The sequence below is a fragment of the Phyllostomus discolor genome, chromosome 10 (genome assembly GCF_004126475.2).
Source record: "Phyllostomus discolor isolate MPI-MPIP mPhyDis1 chromosome 10, mPhyDis1.pri.v3, whole genome shotgun sequence".
NCBI classification, from domain to species: domain Eukaryota; kingdom Metazoa; phylum Chordata; class Mammalia; order Chiroptera; family Phyllostomidae; genus Phyllostomus; species Phyllostomus discolor.
In genome coordinates, this window is record NC_040912.2 from 94,671,810 (window position 1) to 94,697,578 (window position 25,769).

The window sequence follows — 25,769 nt, forward strand, 5'->3', positions numbered from 1 at the left end:
GCACTCAGCACAGCACTTGCAGGCCAAGCCTTCACCCGAGTCGGGGGCGGGGTGGGGCCAAGGTGGCCAGGACAGCAGAGCACAGCCACTTCAGAGCAAGCTCTGAACTTGACACATCAGCCTATACTCAGGGCCAGGTAATGAAAATGGAGAAAGAGACCAAGACAAACAAACAGAGCAGAGAGCCACGAAGAAGCTGGATGCACGCAGTGTCACGTGACCCGCTTAAGATGGGCGTGAGTTCGAGACTTGAGATTGCATGTGAGGTATCTGGGAGTGTCCATCTAGGTAGCAAGTAAAAAGTCCAATCTTATTCTAAAGAGGATATGAAAAGAATGCCATTTATCTTTTTTAAAAAGCCTTCAAAATTAAGCTAACAATTACCAAAAGAATATATATTCTTTCCTTAGTTTTTTCTGAAGGAAGACAAACACATAGCCATAGCAATTTAGTGAGTACTACCAGTAAAACACCAACAGAATAGAGCGTGAGAAATGCAGAGGAAGGGGCGTAATTATTTTAGCCTAAAAAAGGGAGACAAGGGCCAAAGTCAGGCAGGAAGGCAGCAGGTCCCAGGGCCAAGCCTCTGGAGGCTGCCGGGCGGGGGAGCAGTAAGAGGCACCACGGGGGAAAGACCGTGGTCGCAGTAAGTCCAGGGCAGCGTCGACGGGGGCAGGGGTGCAGGAGGGTGAGCTCCGTGCAGGCAGGCTGTGGGGCCTCGGAAGAGCTGGGCCATTCAGACTAGAGTGTGTGGGCAGCAAGAGTCTACACTCGGATCCGAGCAACACATCTCCTACACACAGCTAAGAATCGTTTTCATGTTATTAATCACTTGACAAAATGCCTAGAGACCAAAGAAACAAGTGATTAGAATTACTGCTAATTGCAAATTGTTTGAAAATAAATAGATATAGCTTCTGAGATTAAAGGGACAAGATCTAATATGTAGACAAATCTTCAGAAATATAACTGCTTTTGTAAGTCAAAAAGTGTATGTGGTAAGTTTTGATATGTAGTAATTACTATTTGATATGAGGAAACAAATACCTAAAATACCTGTAAATATTTGTAAATCTTGCCTTAAAACTTGCTACAGAAACTCTACCTGAGTGCCTATAATAGTATTTTAAAAGCAAAAACAAATGCAGTTTCCAAAAATGAAAAAGATTAAAATAAAAACAGCAGCAGCAAATCGGGTCATACATCCACAAAAACACTCTTCTTGTTTCTGAGTGCTGGCTGGCAACCTGGAAGCCGCCGGTGCAAACACCGTCACCCCAGACAGACGGTTCCCGCCGTACTCACCGCCGGCTTCACGAGCAGCTGGCCCATCACGGTGAACATGCGGGACAGGCCCACGGGGGTGCACACTGTGGGGAGAAGAGACCGGGAACACTTACCGCGGGGCGAGCACACACACCGCCAGTCCCGAGACCACACTCGCTCAGACCGTGCTCGCAAGAAAGCGCTGTCTCAGTGTCGGACCCCCGAGTCTGCAGAGGGCGCAGCTCCTCCATGTCATCGGGGACAGGCTGGAGGGATGCCTTCTCAAGCTTGAGGAAGGACAGATGGCCGCTATGGGCCGAGGACACGCACAGGCAAGCCTCTGGGGCAGCTGACTGATGATGCCTTTTCACTTAAACAACATTACAGAAAACCAGCTAAAGAGCAGATTAAATTTCACATACTAACGAGACTGAGAAGCAGACAAGAATACCTAAAAGTGACCATGATGATCTTAAATCCTTTTAACAACATTTATCTGTTGATAATACCCGTGAGGTACATTGTGATGTCTAAAGGAAAACTAAGCGAACTTCCCATAAAGACCCCAGTCATCACACACACGTCCCCATCACTACCGTCCGAAAGCAGAGTCCAGTGTGCAATGGCAGGGGGTGGGGGCGTGTGTGCGTGTCTGTGTGTGCACGTGCAGGTCTGTGCGTGCTGCGACTGCCTGTGCGCGCCTTCGCGCCTGAGTGTAGGTCTCTGTCTCTGTGTGTCTGCGTGTGTGAGTCTATGGGCGTGAGTGTCTGTGCACATCGGTGTGTGTGTGCCAAGTGTCCCCCCCCCACACCCCTGGGGAAGAGGCTTTTCTTAGAGAAAACACAACTGTCTTATTGTTTCAAGGTTCAGTTTGTCGAAATTTATCTTGAACATAAAAAATGCTTGAGGGTCAACTTTGGAAAACCCTCCAAGCCGTTCCCAAGTGCCATCAGGCAGATTTCCCACAATTCTCCAGAACGGAGAGTAACTCGACCCTTCAGTCGACACGGCATCACAAAATACTCACAGAGAAGTAGCAAACACCCCATCAGCGATATGCAGGAATACAAGTACGGCAGGTAGAACTCCCAGAGATCTACGAGAAACAGAAGCAGACGTCAGTGAACCCGACGCACTGCCTGGCAGGCCGGGGCCCACTGCAAATGGACACGCAAGCATGAGGTGGAGCAGCCCTCGCAAGCCCGGTGCCCCACGCAGCTTCCGAACCGCCCGAGCTCGGCCTCGGGGGCAGAGCAGCAAGCAGCCCCTCTGCAGGCCTGTCTGGAGGCAGCAAAAGCCGGCCTGGGACGTGCCAACCAGACGCCCGCTCACAGCCACCGCTGACGCTGAGCAGCTGCGTGCAAGCTCTGCGTGCAGGGCGCACATGGGCATTCACGGTTTCCCGAGACATGTCAGGACGCTTCTTAGCTCTGTACGCCAACGGGGGCTGACGCTACACGGAACAGCTCAGCTGCCTAAAGGCAAGCGAGCGACCACGGGCCGGGGGACACAGGCGGGGCGGCCCAGCGCACCGTACAGAGACTCCATGCTGGCCGCGTCGCGGTCCACCAGCGCCGAGGCGACCCACACCATGCCGAGGATCAGCAGCGCGAGCAGCACCAGCATGACCAGCGTCTCCAGGATGCGGGCCCGGATGCCCTGGAAAATAAAGACGTGTGATGTGGACGTTGCGGTGCAGCGCCTGAGTAACCAGGGTTCGGTCCGTCAACAGGCAGCACAGAGCTCCTTGGGCGGGGGAGGGAGTGCGCACTCACCAGCAGGACAAAAAACACTACGTGCTCACAGTTGGTGATGTCTTATTATTTCAAGGTTTCAGTTTGGCTCTTTCAAAATTATGTAAAATACCATTAGCTTTGAAGAAAGTACCAAAAAAAATTCTTTGTAAAAACATTTTGCAGAACAGAGCCATCCTAAACAATTAATTACCTTCCTAACACTCCCCACCACGGAAGCAGATTAATCGACTTTTATCTGTGGTTCTAATCAAGGGATACGAGGCTAATTGCGGCGCAGAGCCAAGCAGATGGCGAGCGCTGCCGGCTGCAGGCACAAAGCCCGCTGGCCCAGGGGCCCGGCTCCCGCAGCTCCGGGCCGCCGGCGCCCTCTAGTGGGCAGCGGAGGCCTCGGCCGCGCCCGACAGGAGGGGCCCAGGAGGACAGTCTTTGCGGCAGGGACAGAGTGCGGCCCTCCCCTCAGAGACGTCTCCCTCCTCCACAGGCTAGGACCCGTGCACACTTTGTTCTAAACGCAAAACAAGTCCAGCCCGGGGCCAAACTAGAGGCCGGCCTTGTCGGCTTGAAACCTCCTGCACAAAGCAGCCACAACACCTCCCTTGGGCTCCTGAGAAGCCACCCAGGGACTGAGTCCGTGCCACGGCCCACAGAGTCACGTCAGTGCTGTGAGCACCTCTCTGCAGCATCTGACACGACGGACCCGTCAGAAGTGCATCCGTGCTCCTCGAGGAGCCAGCCACGTGATCTCCCCTCCACATGGAAAAGAAGGCAAAGACATGAGTTATAAATAACGATCCTGAACACACACTCACCTTGATTTTGCCCTAAATATTACTCTCCAGCTTGTGGCGTAAAGGAACCGGCTGTCCCCCGTCCTCAGCAGAGGGCGGAGTGGCACCCCTCACCCCACGTGGTGACAGAGTCGAAGTGGCCTCACTGGTCTGTCCCAGCACGGGCGGGCGGCCAGCGCGCTCAGGCATGCAGTTGGCGCTCTGCAGAGCTCACAGCACAGGAGGCGCTGACCCAGACCCAGCGGGGCCCGTGTTTGCCCCAGGGGGACAAAGCGTGAACAGTCCCCACACACACTCCCACTTCACAGACATGCCCCACACGGGGGGCCAAGCACGACCACCACTTTTTAACCCGCCTTCTCTGTCCTCCCTTCCCCCTTCTAAGCAAGGGTCTTTCCACTGCACACTCACTATGGTGTGCAGAGCCCACAAGCAGAACAGAAGGAAGAGCAGACGCCCTGGTGCATCGCGCACCTGCAGCCGCAGGAGTGTCAGGGCTGCCACAACCCTCCACAGGTGCGCCCCCAGAGCTGCGACGCAGGGGCCGACAGCACAGCAGCCGGGATCAATGACAGTGGAGCCCCAGTGCCCAGGGGTCGACACTGCTGTCTCGGTGCACCACAGCTGCTGCGTCGACTAAAACAGTGTCGGAGCCACGGTGCGAGCCCGGTGCCTTGGAAGACAGAGACGGTGCCTCCCCGAGGCAGGGGCAGGTCTGTGCACAGTCTCGTGTGGTGAGGAGCGTGTCGCCAGCAGAGCAGAGGGCGGCAGGCCGCTTGCAGCCCTTTTGAAAGAACGTGGCTCCCTAAGCTCGGGGCTCCTCGGCCGGGACAGGGCCCACTGTGGACTCGGCCCCCGGCCACGGGGCCCCCAAGAGCTGCAGTCAGGGAGCTGAGAGGAGCCAGAAGCTCAGGCGCCGGCCGTGCTGGGAGTCGTGAGGCCCCGTGTCTGGCCCGGAGTCCTCGCCCCAGGCAGCCCCCGGCAGGCCAGCCTGTGGGAGCGCAGGTGCCCACGGTGTCTCAGCCGCCGCTTTCTGGGCAGTGTGGGGCGCTGAGAACAGGGGCAGACAAGGCGCTCTGGAGAGCACACGAGGCCCAGGCAGGGGAGCAGGCCTCGGAAGGGCTCCCGGGACCTGGCGGTGAATGCTCCCATGCAGGCGGGAGGGCCCCAGGCCTGCTGACATGGGCCTGGGGCTGGGCTCCGAAGGGGTGTGGGCGGCTTGGAGGCAGGCAGGGGTGGCCTGGCGACAGTGCGGCAACAAGCCCTGCAGGGCCCACCAGAGGGACTGTCCTGTGGCTGGGGCTGGGGCTGCGGCCATGAGGAGCTGTTTCTTGTATGCTTTGTGCTTTTCTGTGTTTTCCAGACTTTCTGGAGTGGATGTGTATCACTTAAGTAACATGAGAATGAACTCTTTTTATTTTTCAGTTTTTTTCTTGAAAGACTTAACTTCCAGGACACTGCACCCACAAGAAGCAGCTTTGGAAACAGCTGGTTCTGCTGACGAAACAGGGGCCAATGTGAAGCCCAACCCCAGCAGGCCTCCAGGTTCAGGCCTTGGTCTCACCGCCACCCATGGGAGGCCTTGTTGCGCCTCAGGCTCTCCCTCTGTGAAATGGGTTCACTGACAACACCCCTGCCTCACTGGGGCGCTACACGGGTCGGGTGAGTCGGTGTACGTAACACGTTCAGCACAAGGCCTGGCGCTGAGTGAGCTGACCGTGGTGACGGCCTTGGCCTCGAACGTCTGCAAGGCCTGGGGTCACACAAACCTCCTCCCATCACTCTGGGTCGCAACCGGGAACAGGAGCAGGGACACAATGACACCCGAAAAGTCCAGACTCGTGGGCGCCACTGCAGCCAGCGAGAGGCCACCCGGCTCTCTCTTCCACTGGCCAGGATGCACGAGGTGACCTCGGGTGGGGGCGGGGCCCGGGGGCCTACGCTCAGTGACCGCCGCAGGGCCTGCCCGGCCCACGTGCAGGCTGCGCACGGGGCACAGGGAAGAGGGCCAGAGCAGGGGGCGCGCTCCTCCGCTGGGGCCACTTCACGGTCACGCGGCCACAAGGGGGCGATGGCGGTGCCCAGGAGGACCGGGACCCACTGCTGCCGACACACCCTCCCGTCAGGGCTCGGGGCCCCTGAGCCCTTTCGGTCACTTCTTCCACCGTCAACCGTTCCTCAGGATTCTCTGAAACCCAGTTTGCCCCCTCGGTGACCCCTCAGTCAGCAAGCTGCAGCTCAACTTACGCGTTCTGAGTAGACTTCATGTCGAAAGGAGGAAATCTACTGACTTCTCACACGGCCCCCTTCTGCTGACGTTAAGAAGAAGTCTATCCTCTCCTTGAGCATTTGAAATGCAACCCCAGTGCGACCCTCTCAGGAAGCCCCACCAGCGTTCACCACCATGTACCTGTGCACGTGTGCTCACACACCACGTCCCCCCAAAAGTCTCGTATGTGCTTTAAAAAATTCTGTGTGAACAAGCCTTGCTAAAAAGAAACAAGCCACACAATTCCAAAGGGATGCCCTTTCTATTATAGATATATGAATAACACCAAGAAGAAGTGTCTAAAATGTATATTCACATGCTTAAGTGGTCACATAAAAAACACTTAACCAAAAAAGTCCAAAACCTGTGAAGCAGGCAAATTGTACAAATTCTTCAAAAATTTACTTCAGATTGATTAAAACTCCTCTGAAAGACGGAGTAACTCAGACCGTCTGCAGCCGTCAACCTAACAGTCAAGAGGGAAGGAGCGGCCTAAGGTGCACGGAGCGGCCGGTGGGACGCTGAGGCGGCAGCGCCAGGGCAGGGCCAGGGCGGGACGGTAACTGTCCTTCCGACTTGGCCCCTGGGGGGCCAGAACAAGGGCATTTTCCTTTTGTTAATTTTAGTCTGCGATTAAATGAGACAAAATCGGCTGAACTTGAAATCAACTAGGCGTCCGGTGTGTGAGCTCCGGCTGCACCGGCAGGCCAACAAGACTGTGCGCTAACGCCAGTGGGCAGAGAAGGGGGCTCGGACAGCCAACACTCCGAACCCCGGCAGCTGATGCAGCACGGGCGGCTCCGCCAGGCACCGCCCCTGCCAGGCACCGCCCCCGCGCGCCGTCAGCAGGGCTTCCGCGAGGCGAGGGCAGCGTCGTGAAGCCTACGGAACAGGGCCTGTGGTGCTCCCCGCGAGGCCTGCACTTGGGGTGGGCCTCTGCGGCACGGCCAGGAGAGGCGGCGTGAGAGCTCTTATCACGACCATTAATCGCCAGCGGGACAGCGTGTGAGCAAACAAGGGTGCCCGCCGCTCGTCTTTCCATTGGGAGTCGGCATCGGGCGCGAGGAGGCCCCGGGGGAAGGTCCCCATCAGCTCCCTCTTCCATGTGCTGAGCTAAAGGATGGCCAGATGTCAGAGCCACTAGCTGAGACACTCTGCCCGCGACCAAGCGGCAAGGCGCCGTTGGGGGGGTGGGGGTGGGGGTGGGGGGGCTTCCCTTGCCCCCCTCCGCCAGGAGCAGGGTCTCCCGCGCGTCAGGGCACAGAGCTGGGGGAGCTGCCCTTGCTGTCACCAGCTGTGCTCCCCACACGGAGCTGGGGACACTTCACCCATGTCGCACACTGCTAGGGTTCCCTGGACTGTGTCAGGTTTTCAGCGACCCCCAAAACCCGTAAGCCCGAGTTACTGAGGGGAAGCTCCGTCCCTCGTATTGACACCGTCTCATAACAAGCACTCAGGGCAGTGGTAAGAAGCGCCACCAAACAAGGAACTTTCCGCCAGCGAAACACCGCATCGTTTTTCAGAAAAGTAAGCTGTATGATTAATTACACTAGTTTCATACCAGTATTACTTTGGAAATTACCACTACCTCAACAATGTAACAGTTTAAATTAGATTAAGTGAGCTAGTAAATGAGTATTGAATGCGCAAAGTTAAAACACTAAATAGTTCTAATTGCTGCTTGAAATCTGTGTGCCGGCCAATCCCACATTCAATTGCTCTGTACTGAACACCAATAAAGTGAAAAGTACAACGTGCTTACAAAAGCTCCGACAACGAGCTCATGTGTTTCTATGGTGACGAACATTTAAACAAGGTTTTGCCTGGACATCCTGACCTCCTGGAAGGTGTGTAAACACCCCTTTACAGACGGCGTCCCCACCCATTGGGAAAGCCTGGGAAAAATGTCTACGTTCACAGAACATTTAAAATAAATATCAAGCCATTGTTTCCACCGAACAAAAAGGGTCTCCTGGAAACAGTGCAAGGAGGTCTGCCCAGCACGACGCCCGGGCTGCAGCAGACACCCTGGCCGGGCCTGGGAAGGGCGGCAGGAGCAGGGAGAGAGGACAGAGAGTAACGACAGGTACGAACCGCTTGCAGCCACGGAAAAGCGTCACACGAACCTCTCCACAGAGAGTCGGACATTTCCCACCTTGCTCTCAACGTAATTGGAAGAGCAGGACAACAAGAGTTTTAGCCCCAAGTCAAAGAAAACAGCTTTACAGAAAGCTGGGTTAAACTCTGCAGTAGAACGCTGTTATTAACAGTAGTGTGTTCTGCGGACAGTACGTACACACTCACTCGGTGCAGGGTCTGCGGGACGGGGAGAGACTGGGAGGCACTTCCTCAGACCTGACAGAAAACACTAAGATCCCTAGTTCACTGGACTAAGGTGTGCACTGTACTCAAACTCGTGGTCCTCAGTTTCTCATGGCATTGGCCGCCCGGAAGTCCTCCGGATTGCAGGCGAATGAGTTAAACCAGCAAGTTTCCAACACGTAGATGAAAGAACCCCGATGCGAGCAGACCGCCGGAACCTGGCATCAAAAATGTGAGACGTGATTCTGAGCTGGAAAGGAGTGCTCTCAGTACAGGGCGTCCCATCGCGAGGACGGGACACTGGCGCACGGGTCCCCTCGGGCTCCAGCTGTCCAGTTCATGCGAGGAGGCAGCGGCGGCTGGCAGGCAGGGAGCCCCCACAGTCAGTCTGCCGGGAGAGACCAGTTACGAAGCACAAGGACGCTCCCTCCAGGAGAGTCCAACGGCCTGGCCCGCCTGTGGTCACCACGTGACAGCCACTGGCCACACCTTCACCTCCTGGCTGCCCGCAGGCGCCCTGGGCTTTCCCCCCGCCCACGAGACGGACACAGGACAGAAAAGACAAAGCAGCCTGGAGACGGGGAGCAGGGAGGACACTCTAAACGTACTCAGGACAAACGTGCCCTTCCGGGAAAGGGGTCCGGCGAAATACACAAACGCTCCCCGCACTGGGTCACGGGTTCTCCGGCCAGAGGCTCCAACCCCCAAGACAAGAACCGGAGGTCACAGGCCCCGCCTCGCCGCCTGCCTCCTAAACCCCCCGCTCGAGCACCAGCCAGACCCTGCAAGAGGACCACTGGCGGGGGTCAGCCCGGCTCACACCGCTGTGGCCCAGCGGACGTGGCATCGGGGCACAAGGCCACACGACGGCTCGGACAACAGTGTCACACCACTTACGTGGCAGAGGGGGCATTCCCACCCAGAGCACTAGGAACGGGGAAACACCACCGAAGGGCCCGGGCGCGCACAGAGTAAGGCCGCCCACGCAGCTGCCGCCGCCGCCGCCGCTGCTGCCGGCCAGTCCCCCCCCCACACCCCCTCCCGAGCTCCACCGCAGCCACTTCAGGGGCGAAATGTCCACCCACGTACGGGGGTCTGCTTTCACATCCTTCAGCAAGATGCTTCGTCTCCACATACTCCTTCCGGGAGACGTCACGTGTCGCTTGTTGGATGTATCCACGCACACCTCAGGCTGTCGTGATGCTGTACAAGGCATTTTAATTGGACTGCCTGTCGCTGGTATTTATCGACGTTCTATATTAATCCAATGTCCACCTCCCTTGCTACACGCCTTTTTTTAATGAACAATTTATCTTTAGATTTTGTAGGATTTTTTGATAGACAGTGTCATCTGTTAATAATTACAATTTTGTTTCCTTCAAACTTTCCTTTTCTTCTCTAACCGTACTGGTACAGAACTCAACTACAGTAGTATCCCTTACGAGAAAGAACGACATTTAGGGGGGCCTCCAGGGTTTAAAGCGGACCCCAGCACAGCTTTCCCGGCACGAGCGGCGGCGTCTGCAGGCTGGGGCAGACGCCTGCCGGGCCGAGCGCGTTCCCTGCGGTTCCCTGTGGTTCCCGGCGCCCGCTCCCATCCCAGACGCTCCCGCTCCCACTGAGGACCTTCCCTGCCTGTGGGAGGCGCCCACTGGGCTCGGTTCTCAGCTGCTCTCCTCACGCGGACTCCAGGCAGAGGTGCTCCCAGTGAGCCGCTGCATCTGGCACCCCCGGCCGCGCGGCCCTTCCCAGACGTCCGGCCACCGTCGGGGCCCCGCTTGTCTTCACGTTCAGGAGCTCCGTCCTGCTCCCGTGGCCATGGCCCAGGGCCTGGGGAGGCATCTCGGTGCTCCCGTCCTGGCGGACACCTGCAAGAACCGACCTGGCTCTCAGGTGCCGGGACCTGCATCTGCACTCCCTCCCCGAGCACGTGGTCTGCTGACCGCAGCCCGTGGCTGCCCTGAGCAGCCGGTGCTCTGCGCGCCGCACCCCCTTCGACCGCACGGCCGGTCTGTGTTGGAGCCGCATCAGAGGAGAACCCGAGGAGTCCGGACACACTCGCACGGCTGGAAATGCTCAACCAGTGTGCTCACGGCTGTGCGACTAGATGCCGGCCAGCGGGGCAGCAGAGCGCGGGGCGCAGCGCTGCCTCACGTGCAGGAGGAGACCAGTCCCACCTCCATCAGACGCAGCTGCCTGCACCGCTCCGGGTCGTCCCCCTGCCGCCCCTGCGAACCCTCACCCCGCAGAGCCGTAAATCCGCCAAGTCCGAGGAAGAGCAGCCCGCACCTCACCACTTGGGCCGTGCCCCGCAAACGCGGGGCCCCACACACAGCGCCCAGGGTCCCCTCTGCTCTCCTCCAGGTCTCGGAGGATTTCCCTGCACCAGAATACTTACGTTCGTAAGCTGAGCTATTCAAGCAAAGACATAAAATACACGTACACACCAATTATAATTATGCAATAGTCCAAGCACAAATGTTGACAGGTAATTTGGAATGATATAAAATACAAGGGGGGTGGTTAATTGGCTTCTCTAAAATTGTTTCAATTAAAATTAAAATATTAATTAAAAAGTGACAGAAGTGAAGGTACACAGGAAAACCAGCCCAGATCAGAAGCCTTGCCAGCACCCGCCGTGCAAGGCCCGTCAGGGCCAGGAGAGCAGGATGGGGCGCGCCCTGGGACGCGGGCGCAGTTGGGAGCGTCTCGGGGAGGGGTGTCCGCACCCTGGTTTGGAAAGGCTCTTTGTGAAACACCACCAAAGCCGTGAGGGGCCTAGCAGCCCCAGGGCCGAAGAGCGGAGGCCAGAAGGAAAGACGCCGGGGCCACCCCAGTGCAGGAGTCAGAGCCGGCTCAGGGAGGGCCCACAGAGCCTCCAAAGTCCCCTGCCGCGTCCCAGGGAAAGGACCACGAAGCCTCACAGGTGGGGAGGGCGCACAGTCGGGCCGCCGGGCCAGACGGGCCAAACAAGTGAGCTGCACAGGGGCAAACCTGCCACAGAGATCAGAAGATTAACAGTGACGTGAGGAACAAATGAATTTACAGACAAATAAATATGAGTTTAAAAGCCAAATAAATACAAGATTTTAACAATCGAAACTCCAGTCTCTTGGGTGAGCCCTGGTCCTACCGCTCTGTGGCATGCATCATAATCATGTAAAAAGCTCTCTAGTTAGACTTAAGTCTGACATTTAATTTTATTTTCAAATAAAGTCTGTTCTAACCAAGGGTGGATAGTTTTCAATTCCCCAAAAAAACATTCTAGAAAGAGAGTCTAATCGACAATGACTATCTCATAAAATTGTTTCATGAATATTGGAAGTATTAGGGCCAGTCTAATGAAAAGTACAATTACTTTAAAATCTAAACCTGGTGATTTTGTATTTCCTCCCTACCAAAACTTTTCCTCATTTAACAAAGAGCCCTGGATTATGAGACATTTGTTAGCAATTTAATCATCATATAAAATAAAGTTTGAAGTTTAGTTACCTATTAAACATAATACCTGCTTTTACAGCCTGCACTGGTGTGAGATAAAAAGTAAATCACGAAGCCGACTGTCCACGCCGCCGGAGTCTCCCAGCTCCCTCCGCTGCCGTGGAAGGGGACCCCGCACACACCTTCCCGGTGCCGCGGCACCGACCGTCACCCGGCCCCGCCTCGGAGCGCCCAGCAGTCACGGCAGCTCCGCCCGAGCCACAGGTGCCCTGCCCGAGGATGGGGGGGTGGCAGTGCCCTGCGGCAGCACCCCGGCAGCACCCCGGCAGCACGGGGAGACCCGCCAGCCTGCTTCACAAGTGGAGACGCCGAGGCGCACACCCCAAGTCCCAGGCCAGGAAGGGGGAGAGTCGGGGTTTGGGGCCCGGCCTGCGGACGGCCAGGGCTCACCCTCCGGCCGCCACACTGTGTGACACACGCACAGAGACGAGCTGGCCGGAAGGCAGGACACTCCCACTTTTAGACAACTCGAGAGCGTGCGGGTGACGCTTAAGAGTCCAGCCCCAAGTGTCAGACTGTCACGAAGCACGGGGCGGGCGACGCGGCCCCACAGCTGCTGCTGCTGCTGCGCAGACAGAGCTGCTCCTGAGGCCGAACTCGCCCCTCCGCCGGGCAGCCGTGCTGCGGACGGGCACGACATCCACGTCAGGCGTGAGGTGGATGGACGGCTCTGTCTGGAACCTCTGTGAACTAAGTCCTACACGGAGCGACTGTGCTCTCCTCCTCAACGCCACAGCGGAGCAGCATGAGCGCCCCGCCGCCGGGGCTGGGGTCGCGCACTTGGGACATGCTCCTTCTGGCCCCCGGTGTTTCTCTGGAAGAAGCCAGTCCCCCACAGGGGAGGGCTGCGGAAGCGTATTAATAACTCGCTGAACGGTCCTCCCTCGGAGGTGTTGGGGGAGTCAGGTTGGCACACAGCGATGCCGAGCGCGAGCGCGCGCCGGCTGCTGTAATAAACTCCAAGATCAAAACGCGACCCTGGGTGAGGCTCCTCGGAGGCCTCCCAGCAGGAGTTTCCCTCTTCGTAGGCGACTTCCTCTCACCCCCAGCAGCCCAGCCAACATGCGCCTGTGCCACTAACACTAAGCAGTACTTCCTTAATCACTCATTTCCAACAATTTATGGATGATCAGTGGCAAAAACGAGCAAAAATAATGAAAGAGCGCCAGGAAAGCTCCCCGCGACCGCGCGGGGCTTCCTCCCGGCCTGCGTCCCCTGAAGATGGAGGCCTGATACGAATTAGCCACGGGGGCAAAGCCGTCTGGCCGTAAAATACAGTACAGGGTCACTTTTATGGAAGTTTGCCAAGAGGGACACAAACCAGGACAGTCTCACACTGTGACACAGGATAGAGACATATTAAAGCGACCCTGACCCTCGTGCGCGGCTGTCACGGCGCTCGGCTTTATGGGCCTTCCAGCACCGGCACCCAGCTCCTCGCCCCACCTGGCCGGTCCAATTAATTAAGGAAGGAAGTCACCTCGAATTCTGTACTTTTGCTTTTATTATCAAGCACTCCGTTTGAAGTCTCGGGAGTTAACCTCCTAATCCCACAGAGCGCGCGCTATGCTCTGGACGTTGGGGGCTGTCTGGGCCGTCGGGTAATTGGTCAGGATGTCGCTGTCACTCGGGCTACGTTTCACGCTGTGACTTCAAATCAAGGATCGGTGCTGCGGCGAGGCGCAGGGCGAAGCTGCTCCCAGAAACATCCTTCGTTTTTAGTCCGTCTGCCACAGATGAGGTTTGTTCTACTTCCGTTATGTTACCGAGCGTTTTCCTCACATTTCAATCCGCAGGAAGAGGTGAACTACGGTACGAAACCACCGCACCCCCGACTCCCACTCGGGCCTCGGCTGCGGGTCCCTCTTCACGGCTCCTCACGCGCTCCGACACCACCGGTCGTCTTGGGGGACCCACCCCCTCCCCCAGGCGCTGTGGGCAGAGGAGCCGCAGGGGAAGGAGCCGCGGGCCCGAGCCCCTCACACTCCGGTGCGCGTCCCGGGGCCGAGAGAAGAACCGCGGAGGAAGCGTCTCCCCCACAAAACAAACAAAAACCAGCAGACGCGCCCGGTTTCTCAGAGCTGAAACCTTACGGTGCAGGCTGGGGTCAGGCTCAAACACACACGGTCGTACACAACACTCGATGTGTACACAACGCTCGACACAATACCTATGACAGAGACACAGTCTAAAGCTGATCAACACTTCACTTGTAACAGTAAGTTAGAGTTGCGAGATAAAAGTGAGCTTCTCACTAAAAAAGAAAAAGCTCTATCGAAACCACTCATGTGTACCCGCCCTGAGCACTGTAAAGAGGAGCGCGCAGAGACGGCCTCCTGAAACAGAAACACACGCCGTGGAAGGAGGCAGAAGGAAGGCTGTTTAAGGCCCTTAAAAGGACATGGTCAGCCCCCCAGGCCTAAAATGTCCTGTTTGAATTAACATAGTGGCTTAATTAAAAACTAAGTAGAGAATTCTGCTTAATTTGATTCAGTTCAAGCTCTGCATCCGCCCGTGGCTAGCGGCCAATTTCCGCGTCTCGGCACAATGTGCAAGGGGCCGCTTTAAAGCGGTCGCCCAGGGGAGTCAGCGGGAGGACGCGGGGCCGTGTGCCTCTCCGGGACCCCACCAGACTCAGACGCAGTAAAGCAGCACCGGGAGGGTGGCCGAGGGGCGTGCAGGGACTGTGACTCGGCCGTGTTGCAAGTCTGCCGCCGCACACGCCACAGTGCTGGGTCTTCCAATTAGAGGCGTTTCCTCAGCTCTCCTCAGCATCGCTGGGGACCCATGTGTCGCACGTCACCGATGAGACGAGCTGCTCAGGGACACAGGGGAACACGTGGACCTGCCGGCCGGCAGCGCCCTCGCCTGTGGCACGGCCTGGGGCACCGCGCAAGGGCTGCCGGTTTCACCCTACCTGGGACCCGCACCGTCACACCTACGCCCTCGGAGCACATTGAGGCCTGACACCGAGAGGCTCCGGTGTGCACCTCACACACCCACACGTGACCAGGCAGTGCCAACAGCCTTTGCCACGTCGCTGCCAGTGACTCCAAACTGGAGACACGCGAGCACTGGAGAACAACAGGCTGCGATCGCCCAAGCTGGAACACTCCCCAAGCGTTTCCAACGAGGCCCAGAACGCACCGCCTGCACGCAGGTCGGGTCCTGCCCCCGTCTGTGCAGTTCCGAAACGGGAAACCTGACCTGCCTCTTAGTTATGTACCGTCCCGGGCCATCTGTAAGAGCTAACTACATCCTGGGGTTTTCGGATGGCCCCCTGCCGCACCAGTGTTCTCCATGACCGAGTGCTCACTAGTCGGATGCGCTCCGTTCCAGGACAGTGGCAATGGCGGCTCTCACTCGCTGAGCTAAGTCCTGGGCTGCAGGCTTTGCTTTCCACGAATCCTCTCCTCTTGTCTGATCTCACCCTGCAGCAGGCAACCGTCAACACTGCACCCATCTCACAGACAAGCCCCGGCTGAGGTGAGCGGCCCGGCCGTACAACCCCCACCGCCGCACCCTGCTCTCTCCTCCAAGGACCCCGCCCCCAGCACTCACACTCTCTCTGCAGGCTTCAGGCCACAACCCCACCGCCCTCCGGCCGTACCAGCACTGAGGACCGAGACCTCCCACGGCAGAGTGACAGCAGCCACCCTCGGCGCTGCCTACGCCCTTTTTCTCTGTCCTGTGTGGCAGTGTGCGGGTTACTCAGGCACTCGGGGGGACGGTGCCCTGGAGACGTTCATTCCCCACGTCCGTCCCCTTGGCCATCCCCAACAGAGCTGGTGACCCAGAGGGATTTTGAGGACAGTAGCATAATAAAAAATGTGCTTAAAAACAAAAATCCTTTCGGTCATGTAGGGAGCGACTAGAAGTAAAAAATTTAGAGGAAAGAATTCTATACAATTGTAGGTACAAAATAAATGGGGTTGGCCAAAAAGTCCGTATGGTTTTCTCCATAAGATACATTTTTCATGTTCACCAATAACTTTATTGATTTGGACATTCTGAGTATGTCGGCTACCTCCAGCGTGGTAAAATGTGGATTGTTTTAATTAAGGTCTCGATTTGATCACTGTCAACTTCAGCTGGTCTACCCGACCGTGGGGCATCGTCCAGCAGGAAATCTCCAGGACAAAACTTCACAAACCACACGTTCGATGGGTCACAGCACCTTCTGCGTACACTGCACAACTGTTTTTGCACTTCAGTTACTTTACCTTTCTTGAAACAATAAAGCATAACATGCCAAGACTGCTGAGTATTTTCTTTCATCATCAATGTTAAAATGACTACACAAAAATTCCCCAATTTTGATAAGGTTTTTCTTAAATGCATGCTGCTGTAACAGCTGTCACTATACAATCAAACAAAATTGTTTCAATGAAGTTAAAGACAACTAGGCACTTTTAGAGCCATCTTACAGGGGAAAAAAACAAACAAACTTTTTGCCCAACCTGATACATCGTAATGAAAACCAACACGTAAAAGCCAGTTTTCTCCCTGTCAGCAAACACAGCCATCCCTTCGCTGCCGGCACACTTCCCGAATACCGGCCTCCTCCTGGTGAACGCTGCAGACACTGTGAGGACTGGTGTCTGCAGACCCGGGAGGCGAGCCCACCGACCTCACACTTCCGCCGTCCCCTGGGGCTCCTCTCAGCCTCCGGCAGTGCACGGGTCTGCAACGGGTGCCCTTCAGACTTCAAACCAGACAGTCGTCAAACTGTGAGGCCAAACCACTCCACCCCTAAGAACCTGCAGAAAGTCACAAGGAACATAAGCGCACACACCATGCACAACGCCTGAACCAAACCCGTGAGCCTGGCGTCACGGCGCTGTTCACTAGTGGGTTACACACACTCCACTCCAGACACCACCGCGCAGAGAACCAGGACTTGAGAAGCACGCTGTACCTGCAAATAAACCGCCACACTAGACCTCACTTCACCCAGTTTAAAAGTCACCCAGAAACCATTAACTACTCAAATCTCTGCACTGTACTCCACAAAGTTATAGCAAAGAGCTCCACAGACTATAAGCAGAAACGCTCTTGCTTTCCTTTAAACTGCCGCATGGAGACAGAAGGAGTCACTACCCCAGGAGAGGCGGGTAAACGGGGTGTTCCCAGAGTCTGCTGGGTCCCCCTCCACCGCCCGCCAGAGCTCACGGGGCCTCGGGGACCCGACTGTCGGACAGCTCACGCTGAGGCTGGGACATGCCACAGGCCTGAACACCGAAGGTGAGGCGACTCACATCAGGACACTTTCCAGAAGTCCGCCCAGGCCTTAAACTGCAGGAGGGAGCCTGAGGCAGGGGCAACCACTGCTGCCCCCGGGGTGCCTGTCCTCACGGGCGCGCCCCACCATGCCAGCACAGCCCGCAGACGCACTCAAAGGTCAAAGATGACTCCCCCCCAGTGGACAGACAGAGTCGTTCAATAAGCAGTATTACTGATATGACTGTTAACGTTATTAATTATATTAACAAGACGCTGTTATTCATTAAAATTTTTACATTCCTAACGGTTGTTTAAGCCAGTTTTTTTATAGTTCAACATGAATAATATTTATTTCTCCATTTTGAACTAATGTGATTCCAGCACACAGTCCACTCACCTTTTTCAGGCCGGCGAAACCTTCCGACTCCAGGAAGAAGAAGGCAAAGGGCATCAAGACAAACAGACAGAGGTTGGAGAAGAGCGAAGACAGGTTCCACAGACCTGCAGGGGCAAGGCGGGAGACAGGTTAGGGACCGCAGGCCTGGCCAAGGGCGCACCTCGCCCCCGGCGGTGCTGGTCAGAGAGCTGTGCTCCTGAACAGTGAAAACACGGCAGAAACAGAGCGGCCTAGCCAACGACCTAACCCTAGAAATCAGAAAGGAATCATTTAAAGTTTTTGTAACTGCATGACATGCAACCTATTGGTCACGGCCAATACAGAACTCTTTCCTCACGCCCTAATAGTAAATGCACTAGAGATACAACATACATAGAGACCCAGAGACACAGCCTCTTTCGACACACTGGCACCTGAATATTTGAATTAGAGCCACTAGCATTTATGGCGCACTTAATAAATGCCAGATACTCTACTAAGCATTTTATATGAATAATCTCATTTTAATTTAAGCCTCATTAACACCCTAAAGGAATAATTAGCATTTATGGAGCCCTTCTGTGCCAAGTGCTGGTCTGAGTGATTTAGGGACAGGATGCAAACCTGTTCACTCGTCCCAGCGCCGCCCCCCACGCCCCCACACCCGAGGCGAAGGCGGGTCACAGGTGCTGAGGCCACAGGGCAGCCAGTGGCAGCGCCGGTTTCCTGGGGTGTCTGAAAGCACCCCTCGTAGGTGGTTCGGTGTGCACTGCCACATGGGAAAGCAAAGGGAAGACAGGCAGCACCGCTCCCACAGCCCTTCCCTCGCTGGCATATGCTGCACGTCTCAGAAAACCACAGTAAAAAGCAACTGAGAACAGATTCAGAAAAAAAGGCCTTGCCTGTGTCCTTGGGACAGTACTTGGCTCAGCATCTCCTGCTCTTGAAGGTAAAGCACTAAATTTAAAACTTACTTTTAAAATGATGGTTGCACTCTTCATAAAATTTGTGAACTCCAGAGACAAAGATGAAAACTACGCTACAGTTACAATTCAGTGCTTCTGACGTGGACAACTTCGCCGCTCCACCCTCGCCCTGTTCACAAGGCACGGGCCGTCTGGCCGCTGAGACACAGCGCTGGCAAGCGGAACAGACACCACTGCCCGGGCGGCGTGCGCTCCAGGCGAGGGGGTCTGCCCTGAGCTCGCAGGGCCCACAGCGACCACCTGAGGCCCCTTCAGAACAGCACAGCGTGGCCACCCCAACCCAACAAGGCTTGTGCATTGCTCGCACAGGCCACCTGGAGAGGTCTTACCTCCTCCAGAGGTAGGGCAGTAGAAGTAACCAAGTCAGCTCACACTGTTTAAAAAATTGCCACAGATTTAATAAACTAACAATACACTTACCTTAGCAGGAAATAAAATGTTTTACAAAACGTTTCAGACAACGTCTTACACCTTCCAATAGAAAACCTCACTGGAACTTTCTAACATGACAAGGGTTCCAAGGCGCTCTTCTCCTCCCCAGCCCGGCAACGCCACGGGCGGTCTCCTGTCAGAGGGGCCGTGACCGCAGTGGACGCTCTGCTCACCAACGACCTGAAGAGCTGCAGGACGGCGGCCACCTGCTCACCCTGCAGTGCCAGGGCCACCTGGACTCCTGCCCACCTGCAGCCCGGGTGGCAGTCTGCCAACTCACGGTCCCCACCTCGAGAGAGCAAGCTGAGGACTCCTGTCCGCAGGCGGTGTGGGGGGAGGTGAGGGAACCCAGCCTCAGCTGTGGGACAACCAGCACAGCTCAGGCCCCGAGCGTGTTGTGAATGGACCTGACGATCTTCGCCAATGTTAACAGGGGAAACACCCTCTGTAAGAGCTCACGGGCCGAACCAAAGGAAGGAGAATTAGAATGGATTCTCCATTGCCAGTGCAAAAGGAAGGAAATCACGACGTATGAAGAGCAAAAGCGTGAACTCTGGTTTACTGAGTTTTATATGGACATAACTACGCAGAGTGTACAACTCATGACTTGGACAGACGTGCTCCCCAGGGACAGCATCGCCACAAACAAGGGTAACGCACACGCCGGCCGTCGCCTCCTGCCAGCCCGCACTCACGGCCACCGCCGCTCCTCACCCCCCCGACAGGCCGAGCCATGCCGGCAGGGAAGGCTGTGTTCCCAAAACTGCACACGCACGGTGCATTGGCGTGTGCCCTTGGCTCTGTCTGGCTTCCGTCACCGAGCGTAACAACTTGGGACGTTTCGAAGCTGTGGTGTGCGTCAGTAGTCTGTCCTCCTACGAATCAGATCGAGTTCTGGGAGGGAACTGCAGCCACGCCCTGCAACCTGGACTGCTCCCGGTCTGCCGCGGAGCCTGCGGGCACACCCGCGTCCGAGGCTCTCCGTGGCACGTGCCCGCACCTCCCTGGGGCAAACACGCGGGAGTGGGAGCGGCTGGGTCACCGAGCAGACACAAGTATGTTCGACGCTCTAAGAAACTGCTGGAATGTCTTCCGAAGTGGTTGTGAGACTTTACACCCCAGCGGCAGAGCCCGAATTTCACCCACATTTCGCCAGAACAGGGCATGCGTGACCTTGCAGCCTCCGCACTCCAGTGGCTGTGCAGGGAGCCCGTTACCCCGTTGATCTGTGACCCCCCAACGGGGAGGTCCGGCGGTGAGCATCTCCTCATAAGCGCATCTGCCATGCGCTTCTGTGCTCTCCGGGGGCACCTCTGCACCCTGCGGTCTGCGGTCCGCTGGGCGGTCCGCTCGCTGGCTCCAGGCCGGGCAAGTCCCCCCTCAGACCTGTCACCCGAGGGTATGTCCTGCCAGTCTGCGCACTGTCTTTTCATCCTCTGAACAGCTGGTTTCAAAGAGCAAACTTTCTTCATTTTGATGAAGTCCGATTTATCACGTTCATTTTTACAGGTCATGCTTTAGTGGGTCCCCTCTACCCCAGAAACTGCCGCCTGGACTGATGTCACACCTTCCTCCCAAGTCTCGTCTGCACGAGCCACAGTTCCAGGGTTTACATCCATGATCCTTCTGAACTGCTTTTGCAAATGACGTCAGGTATGGATCCAAGTTCATTTCTTGTCTCTGGCTACCCAATCATTCTAAAAGCATTTGTGGAAAATGCTCTTTTCCCACCAATTACCTTTGCACCTCTGTTGAAAGTAAATTGACAATGGACACGTAGATATACAAGGTCTGTCCAGAAGGTGTCCAGCCATGTACTATGAAAAACAGAAACATTTATCAAAGAAGATACAAGAGATAAGACACACTGCACACAGGACAATGACATCTCAGTCCCCTTCAAAGAAGGCACCTGGGGACCTCACACAGTTTCTCCCAGTCACCATCAGCTGCCCCGCTGTATTTTCCTGAGTCTCATCAACAGTGTGAAATCGCTTTCCTTTCACAGGTGATTTAGTTCTGGGAAAAACCAGAAATTGCAAGGCACCAAATCTGGGCTGTAGTGGGGCTGAGTCCCCTGGGTGATTTGGTGTTTTGCCAAAAAAAAACCTCTGCAACAAATGTGATGTGATGCATGAGCAGGTGCATTGTTGTGATGAAGCTGCCAATCACCAGTTGCCCATAGCTGTGGCCTTCTGAACATCTGAATAGTTTCTGTGGAGGAATGTTCAAGCTTAACACAAAATTTGATGCAAATGTATCTCTCTGCTCACTCATTTTGTTGTTTTGTTTGGTTTTTTAAGATCTTATTTATTTTTAGGCAGAGGGGAAGGGAGAGAGAGTGGGAGAGAACATCCATGTGTGGTTAGCCCTCGAGCGCCCCCTATTGGGTACCTGGCCCACAACCCAGGCATGTACCCTGACTGGGAATCGAACTGGCGACCCTTTGGTTCACAGGCTGGCACTCAGTCCACTGAGCCACACCGGCCAGGGCATCACTCAGTCCTTTGAATGCAGCGGCCACACAATACACATGCTCACTCACGGGCGTCTATGGCCCCCACTGACCAGTCCAGGGAAGTCATCTTTGTTCGCATATGCGCATTCCAGTCCACTCTCCTTGGCTGCCAGGTTACATCGATGTCGCACAAACTATTCTCGTTATATTAACAAAGGCTGGACTTTTTCCAGACAGACCTCGTGTTCCTGGACTCTGCTGTGGTGAGTTGATGTATTTGCCTATCTTCACACTGATGCCACATGGTCTCAATTACTACAGCCTTAAACAGTCTTTGAGTCAAATACTAAGGGCTCCAGTTCTGTTTTCTTTCAAAAGTTGTTTTGTCATTTCTAAGTTCTTAGAATTCCCATCTGAATCTGAGATCAGGTGAGCCAGTTCCTACCAAAAAGGTCGGCTGGGGCTGGGAATAGGACTGTGCTGAATCCACAGGATCGATGTGGGGAGAGGTGACATCTGAACAGTACTGTCCTCTGCCGTGAGCACGGGCTGCCTCTCGGCGTGCTGCGGGACTCTAGCTTTTCCCCACGGGGCTCCACAGTGTGAGGGCACACACACCCCTAAGGGTTTCATACTTGTGATGCCACTGTACTTCACTGGCATTGGGTTCTTGAGTCAATTTCCAATTTTTTATTGCTGCCATACAGAAATGCATTTGAGTTCTGTATATTGATCTCATATCCTGAAACCTTGAAAAATTCACTTACTGGTTCTAACAGCTTTTTTATGGGAAATCCCATCAGAGCCTCTACCTAGACCACCAGATCACCTATGAACAGAGAGTCACCTGTTAAAACTCACCAAGCATGGGGCTGCACGCAAGTGGTGGGAGGGGGTGCGCGCCCTGCTCCGAGCCCGGGGGAGCGTGTTCCGTCTTTCTCCACGAAGTACGAGGTTGCCTGCAGGGCTCTCGTGTGGACACTCCTCATCAGGAGGGGAAATTCCCTTCCGTGCCTAGTTCGCTGAGAGATGCTTATCGGGAAAGAACGCTGCCGTATGTCGGGGGCTCTTCCTGCATGTGTGGCGGCGACCCCGGCTCTTGCAGCATGCGAACGGGATAAACTGCAGGCACTGGTTTCTCCCGCCAGTCCTGGCGCACCACCCTTTTCAACGCCGCTACACTCGCGTGGCTGCAATGCTGCTCAGAACGCATGCTCTCTGTTCTGGACGGATACCGGCCTGCGGTTCTCTGTGATGGCTGTCTGGTTTTGGTGCCAGGGCAATGCTGGCTCAGCGAGGTTAGGGCATGCTCCCTCACTTCCAACTTTCTGAAAGGTCTGTGTAGAACTGGTGCTATTTCTTAAATATTTGGTGGGGCTGACAGCGAAGCCCCCCTAGCCTACAGTCTTATTTGTAAGAACGTTTACAGCATTTCCACAATGTCTGGAATGTCCCACATTGTCCCACAAGGGGTCCCGGAATTCGTGCCGGTCAGGGAATTGTTTCCGTTCTCAAAAAACTGTTGAATTTGTTCAGATAACGCTGTTCATATACGCACTAATTATCCCTTCAATGGTGGAGACTGTGGCGATGTCACCTTTCTCATTCCTCATACGGGTAACTGGCGTCTTCTTTTATTATTGTGCTTATCAATGATATTGATCTCACTGATTTCCTACACTTTCTCAGTTACCTATGTCACTGGTTCCCCTCTCATCTTTTATTTCCTGTCTTCTTACTTTGGGATTTATTTGCTCTCCTTCTAGTTTCTTAAGGTGGAAACTGTAGGAATTAATTTGACATTTTTTCCCTAAAACATGCTTTTAGTGCTACAAACATTTTGAAGTATTTTTTTCCATTTTTATTCAGTTTAAAAGCACTTTGCAAACCTCTTTTGACTTCTGTACCTATGCATTATTGTGAAGTATGTTATTTAGCTACCAAACACCAGAGTGAGTTTTCCAAACGAGCTTCTGTCACTGATTTCCTGTTTAATTTCACCACTGTCAGAGAACATACCTTGATGACTAAATCTTCCACAAGTGCAGGGACTTATTTATGGCATTGGATATGGGTCTCTTAATAACTGTTCTCAGCGCACTTGAAAAAGTGGTGTTCTAATAAATGCAAATTAGGCCAAGTTGTTTAAGAGTGTCATTTCACTTCCCTGGCTGGCGTAGCTCAGTGGATTGAGCGCGGGCTGGGAACCAAAGTGTCGCAGGTTCAATTCCCAGCCAGGGTACATTCCTGGGTTGCAGGCCATAACCCCCAGCAACCGCACATTGATGTTTCTCCCTCTCCCCTCTCCCCCTCTCCCTCCCTCCCTTCCCTCTCTAAAAATAAATAATAAAATCTTAAAAAAAAAAAGAGTGTCATTCAACTCTTCCATATTCTGTGTCTCCTTCCTCCGTGTTCTGTCAATTATTGAAGGGGATATAGATATATCTGAACATGACTGTGACTTTGACTATTAATCCCTCCACTTCTGTAAGGTTTTGCTTCATGGATCTAACAGGCGTTTATTATCATGCTCTTCTGATGAGTGAATCCCTCCCCACTACAAAACCGATCTTCTCCATTCCCACCTTTGCTGATGCCCACGCACCTCGGGCAGCGTCCTTTCCACTGGAACGAGCAGGGCACGCCTTTCCTCTCCGACTACCGGTTGACCTCCTCGTGCCCGCGGAGCCGCCGCGGGTTTCTCGCAGGCAGCACAGATCTGGGTCTCCCTCCCTCGTCCTCCCGGCCGCCTCTGCCCTTGAGCCGGGTGTTCAGGCCACTGGGGCCTTCCGGACCCGGTCAGGGTAAGTCTCCGCACGGGCTCTTTCCTCCGTGCACCCCCTGTTCTATCTGCCCCTTCTGTGCTTACACATTTCACCTGTACATGTTATAAAGCTCACAATGAACTGCTGCCATTTCATTTTTGGAATAACCAATCATCTTTTAATACGACACACAATAAAGGAACTCTGTGACGTTTACCCACGAACTGCACTTGTACAGGAGATCCACACTCCAACAGTTCTGCCGGGAAGGATTTTTGGTCTTCTGCTTATCTGACACTGTCTGTCCTTTGCCTTTGTCTTGGAAACGTTTCTTGGATTTAGGTTGGCAGGTCATTGTCACCCTGGCTGGCAATTCCTTCCCACAAGAAATAAGCCAATCCTTATCCTTTGCTACTCTGTCCTTGTATGTCTTTTTCTCTGAATGCTTTTAAGGTTCCTCTTGTCTCTGTTCTGGTCCAACCTGACGCTGCCGTCCTGGCAGAGTTTCTCGCACAGCGGGCTGCTTGAGCCTCTTGGGTCAGTGGGTTTACAGGTTTCACCTGAGGTTGACGTCTTCCTGGCACGAATCTGTCAGATGTTTCTCCTACCCCTCCCTCCTCCAGGAGCGTTATATCCGGATGCCCTCGTCAGTCCCCTGTCACTTTCCCTCTGGGCGTCTCTCTCACACACCTTCTCCACTGCCGTGTTTCCGATGTGTTTGCGTGGGTGCGCACACGTACACCCGAGCCTTCTGCACACAGCCAGCCTCAGTAACATGCCCCTGCTCTGTCCCATCCTCTGACAGAACAAGGGACCCCCACTTCCGTGACTGAAGTGGCCTCTGGAGCCTCGACGGCAGGGGCTGGGGGCGTGGCCCTTCACGTCTGGCAGCCTGGGCTTGCGTCCCGGCTCTGTGACCTGGAAGGGGGCGTCGACCCTCACGTTCTGTTTCCTCCCGTGTGACACAGGCGCTTCCTCCCCGGCCTCCCAGGGCTCTCGGGAAGAGCAGAGGAGAAGCAACACACCCCCATGTCAAACAGACGTCCGTGCCCCTCCCCACCATCTGCACACGCCGCGGGTAGCCAGAACACGAGAAACTCTAACGCACACCAGCACTCAGACCAGATAAAGACAAGAAAGTGGTGTAAGTTACGGCTGAGTTTGGCGCTCAACCCTTTCCTTAACAGAATTATTCTCATCGCCCTGACTAGTGTAGCGCAGTGGCTGGAGCACCATCCTGCAAAGGGAAAGGCTGCTGGTTCAAGTTCCAGTCAGGGCACCAGCCTGGGTTGTGGGCCAGGCCCCCCACTAAGGGGCGCACAAGGGGCAACCACACATTGATGTTTCTCCCCCCCTTTCTCCCTCCTTCCCCGTCTCTGAAAATAAGTAAGTAAAATAAAATGAGATAAAAAACACAAACTTATTAAAAAAGACATAAAACCCTGCCCTGGGCAAAAGCTCACACGTCAGTAAAAAGACCGACCCCTGACTAACCCACACACTGAAAACAAGACAGCCGTGAACAGCCAGAGGAGGAAATCTGCCCCGGCAGCTGGGAGCGGCCGCAGTGCCTGCAGAACCGGCGAGGAAAACCGGCGGGATGGCCGCGCAGGTTCCCAACACCAG

General features: G+C 55.0%; 1 protein-coding gene across 3 annotated transcripts in view; it reads right to left on the reverse strand.

Annotated features, from left to right (window-relative positions):
• The window catches only part of LMBR1 (limb development membrane protein 1), a 68,629-nt gene that overhangs the window by 24,448 nt on the left and 18,412 nt on the right, over positions 1 to 25,769 (reverse strand). For all 3 annotated transcript variants that reach the window (XM_036011073.1, XM_028525728.2, XM_036011072.1), the window contains 4 exons: positions 17,524 to 17,627; positions 2,799 to 2,925; positions 2,294 to 2,362; positions 1,306 to 1,370 (listed from right to left, as the gene is read on the reverse strand). In XM_036011073.1, the coding sequence (XP_035866966.1) occupies positions 1,306 to 1,370; positions 2,294 to 2,362; positions 2,799 to 2,925; positions 17,524 to 17,627 (365 nt within the window). The remainder of the gene's footprint in view (positions 1 to 1,305; positions 1,371 to 2,293; positions 2,363 to 2,798; positions 2,926 to 17,523; positions 17,628 to 25,769) is intronic.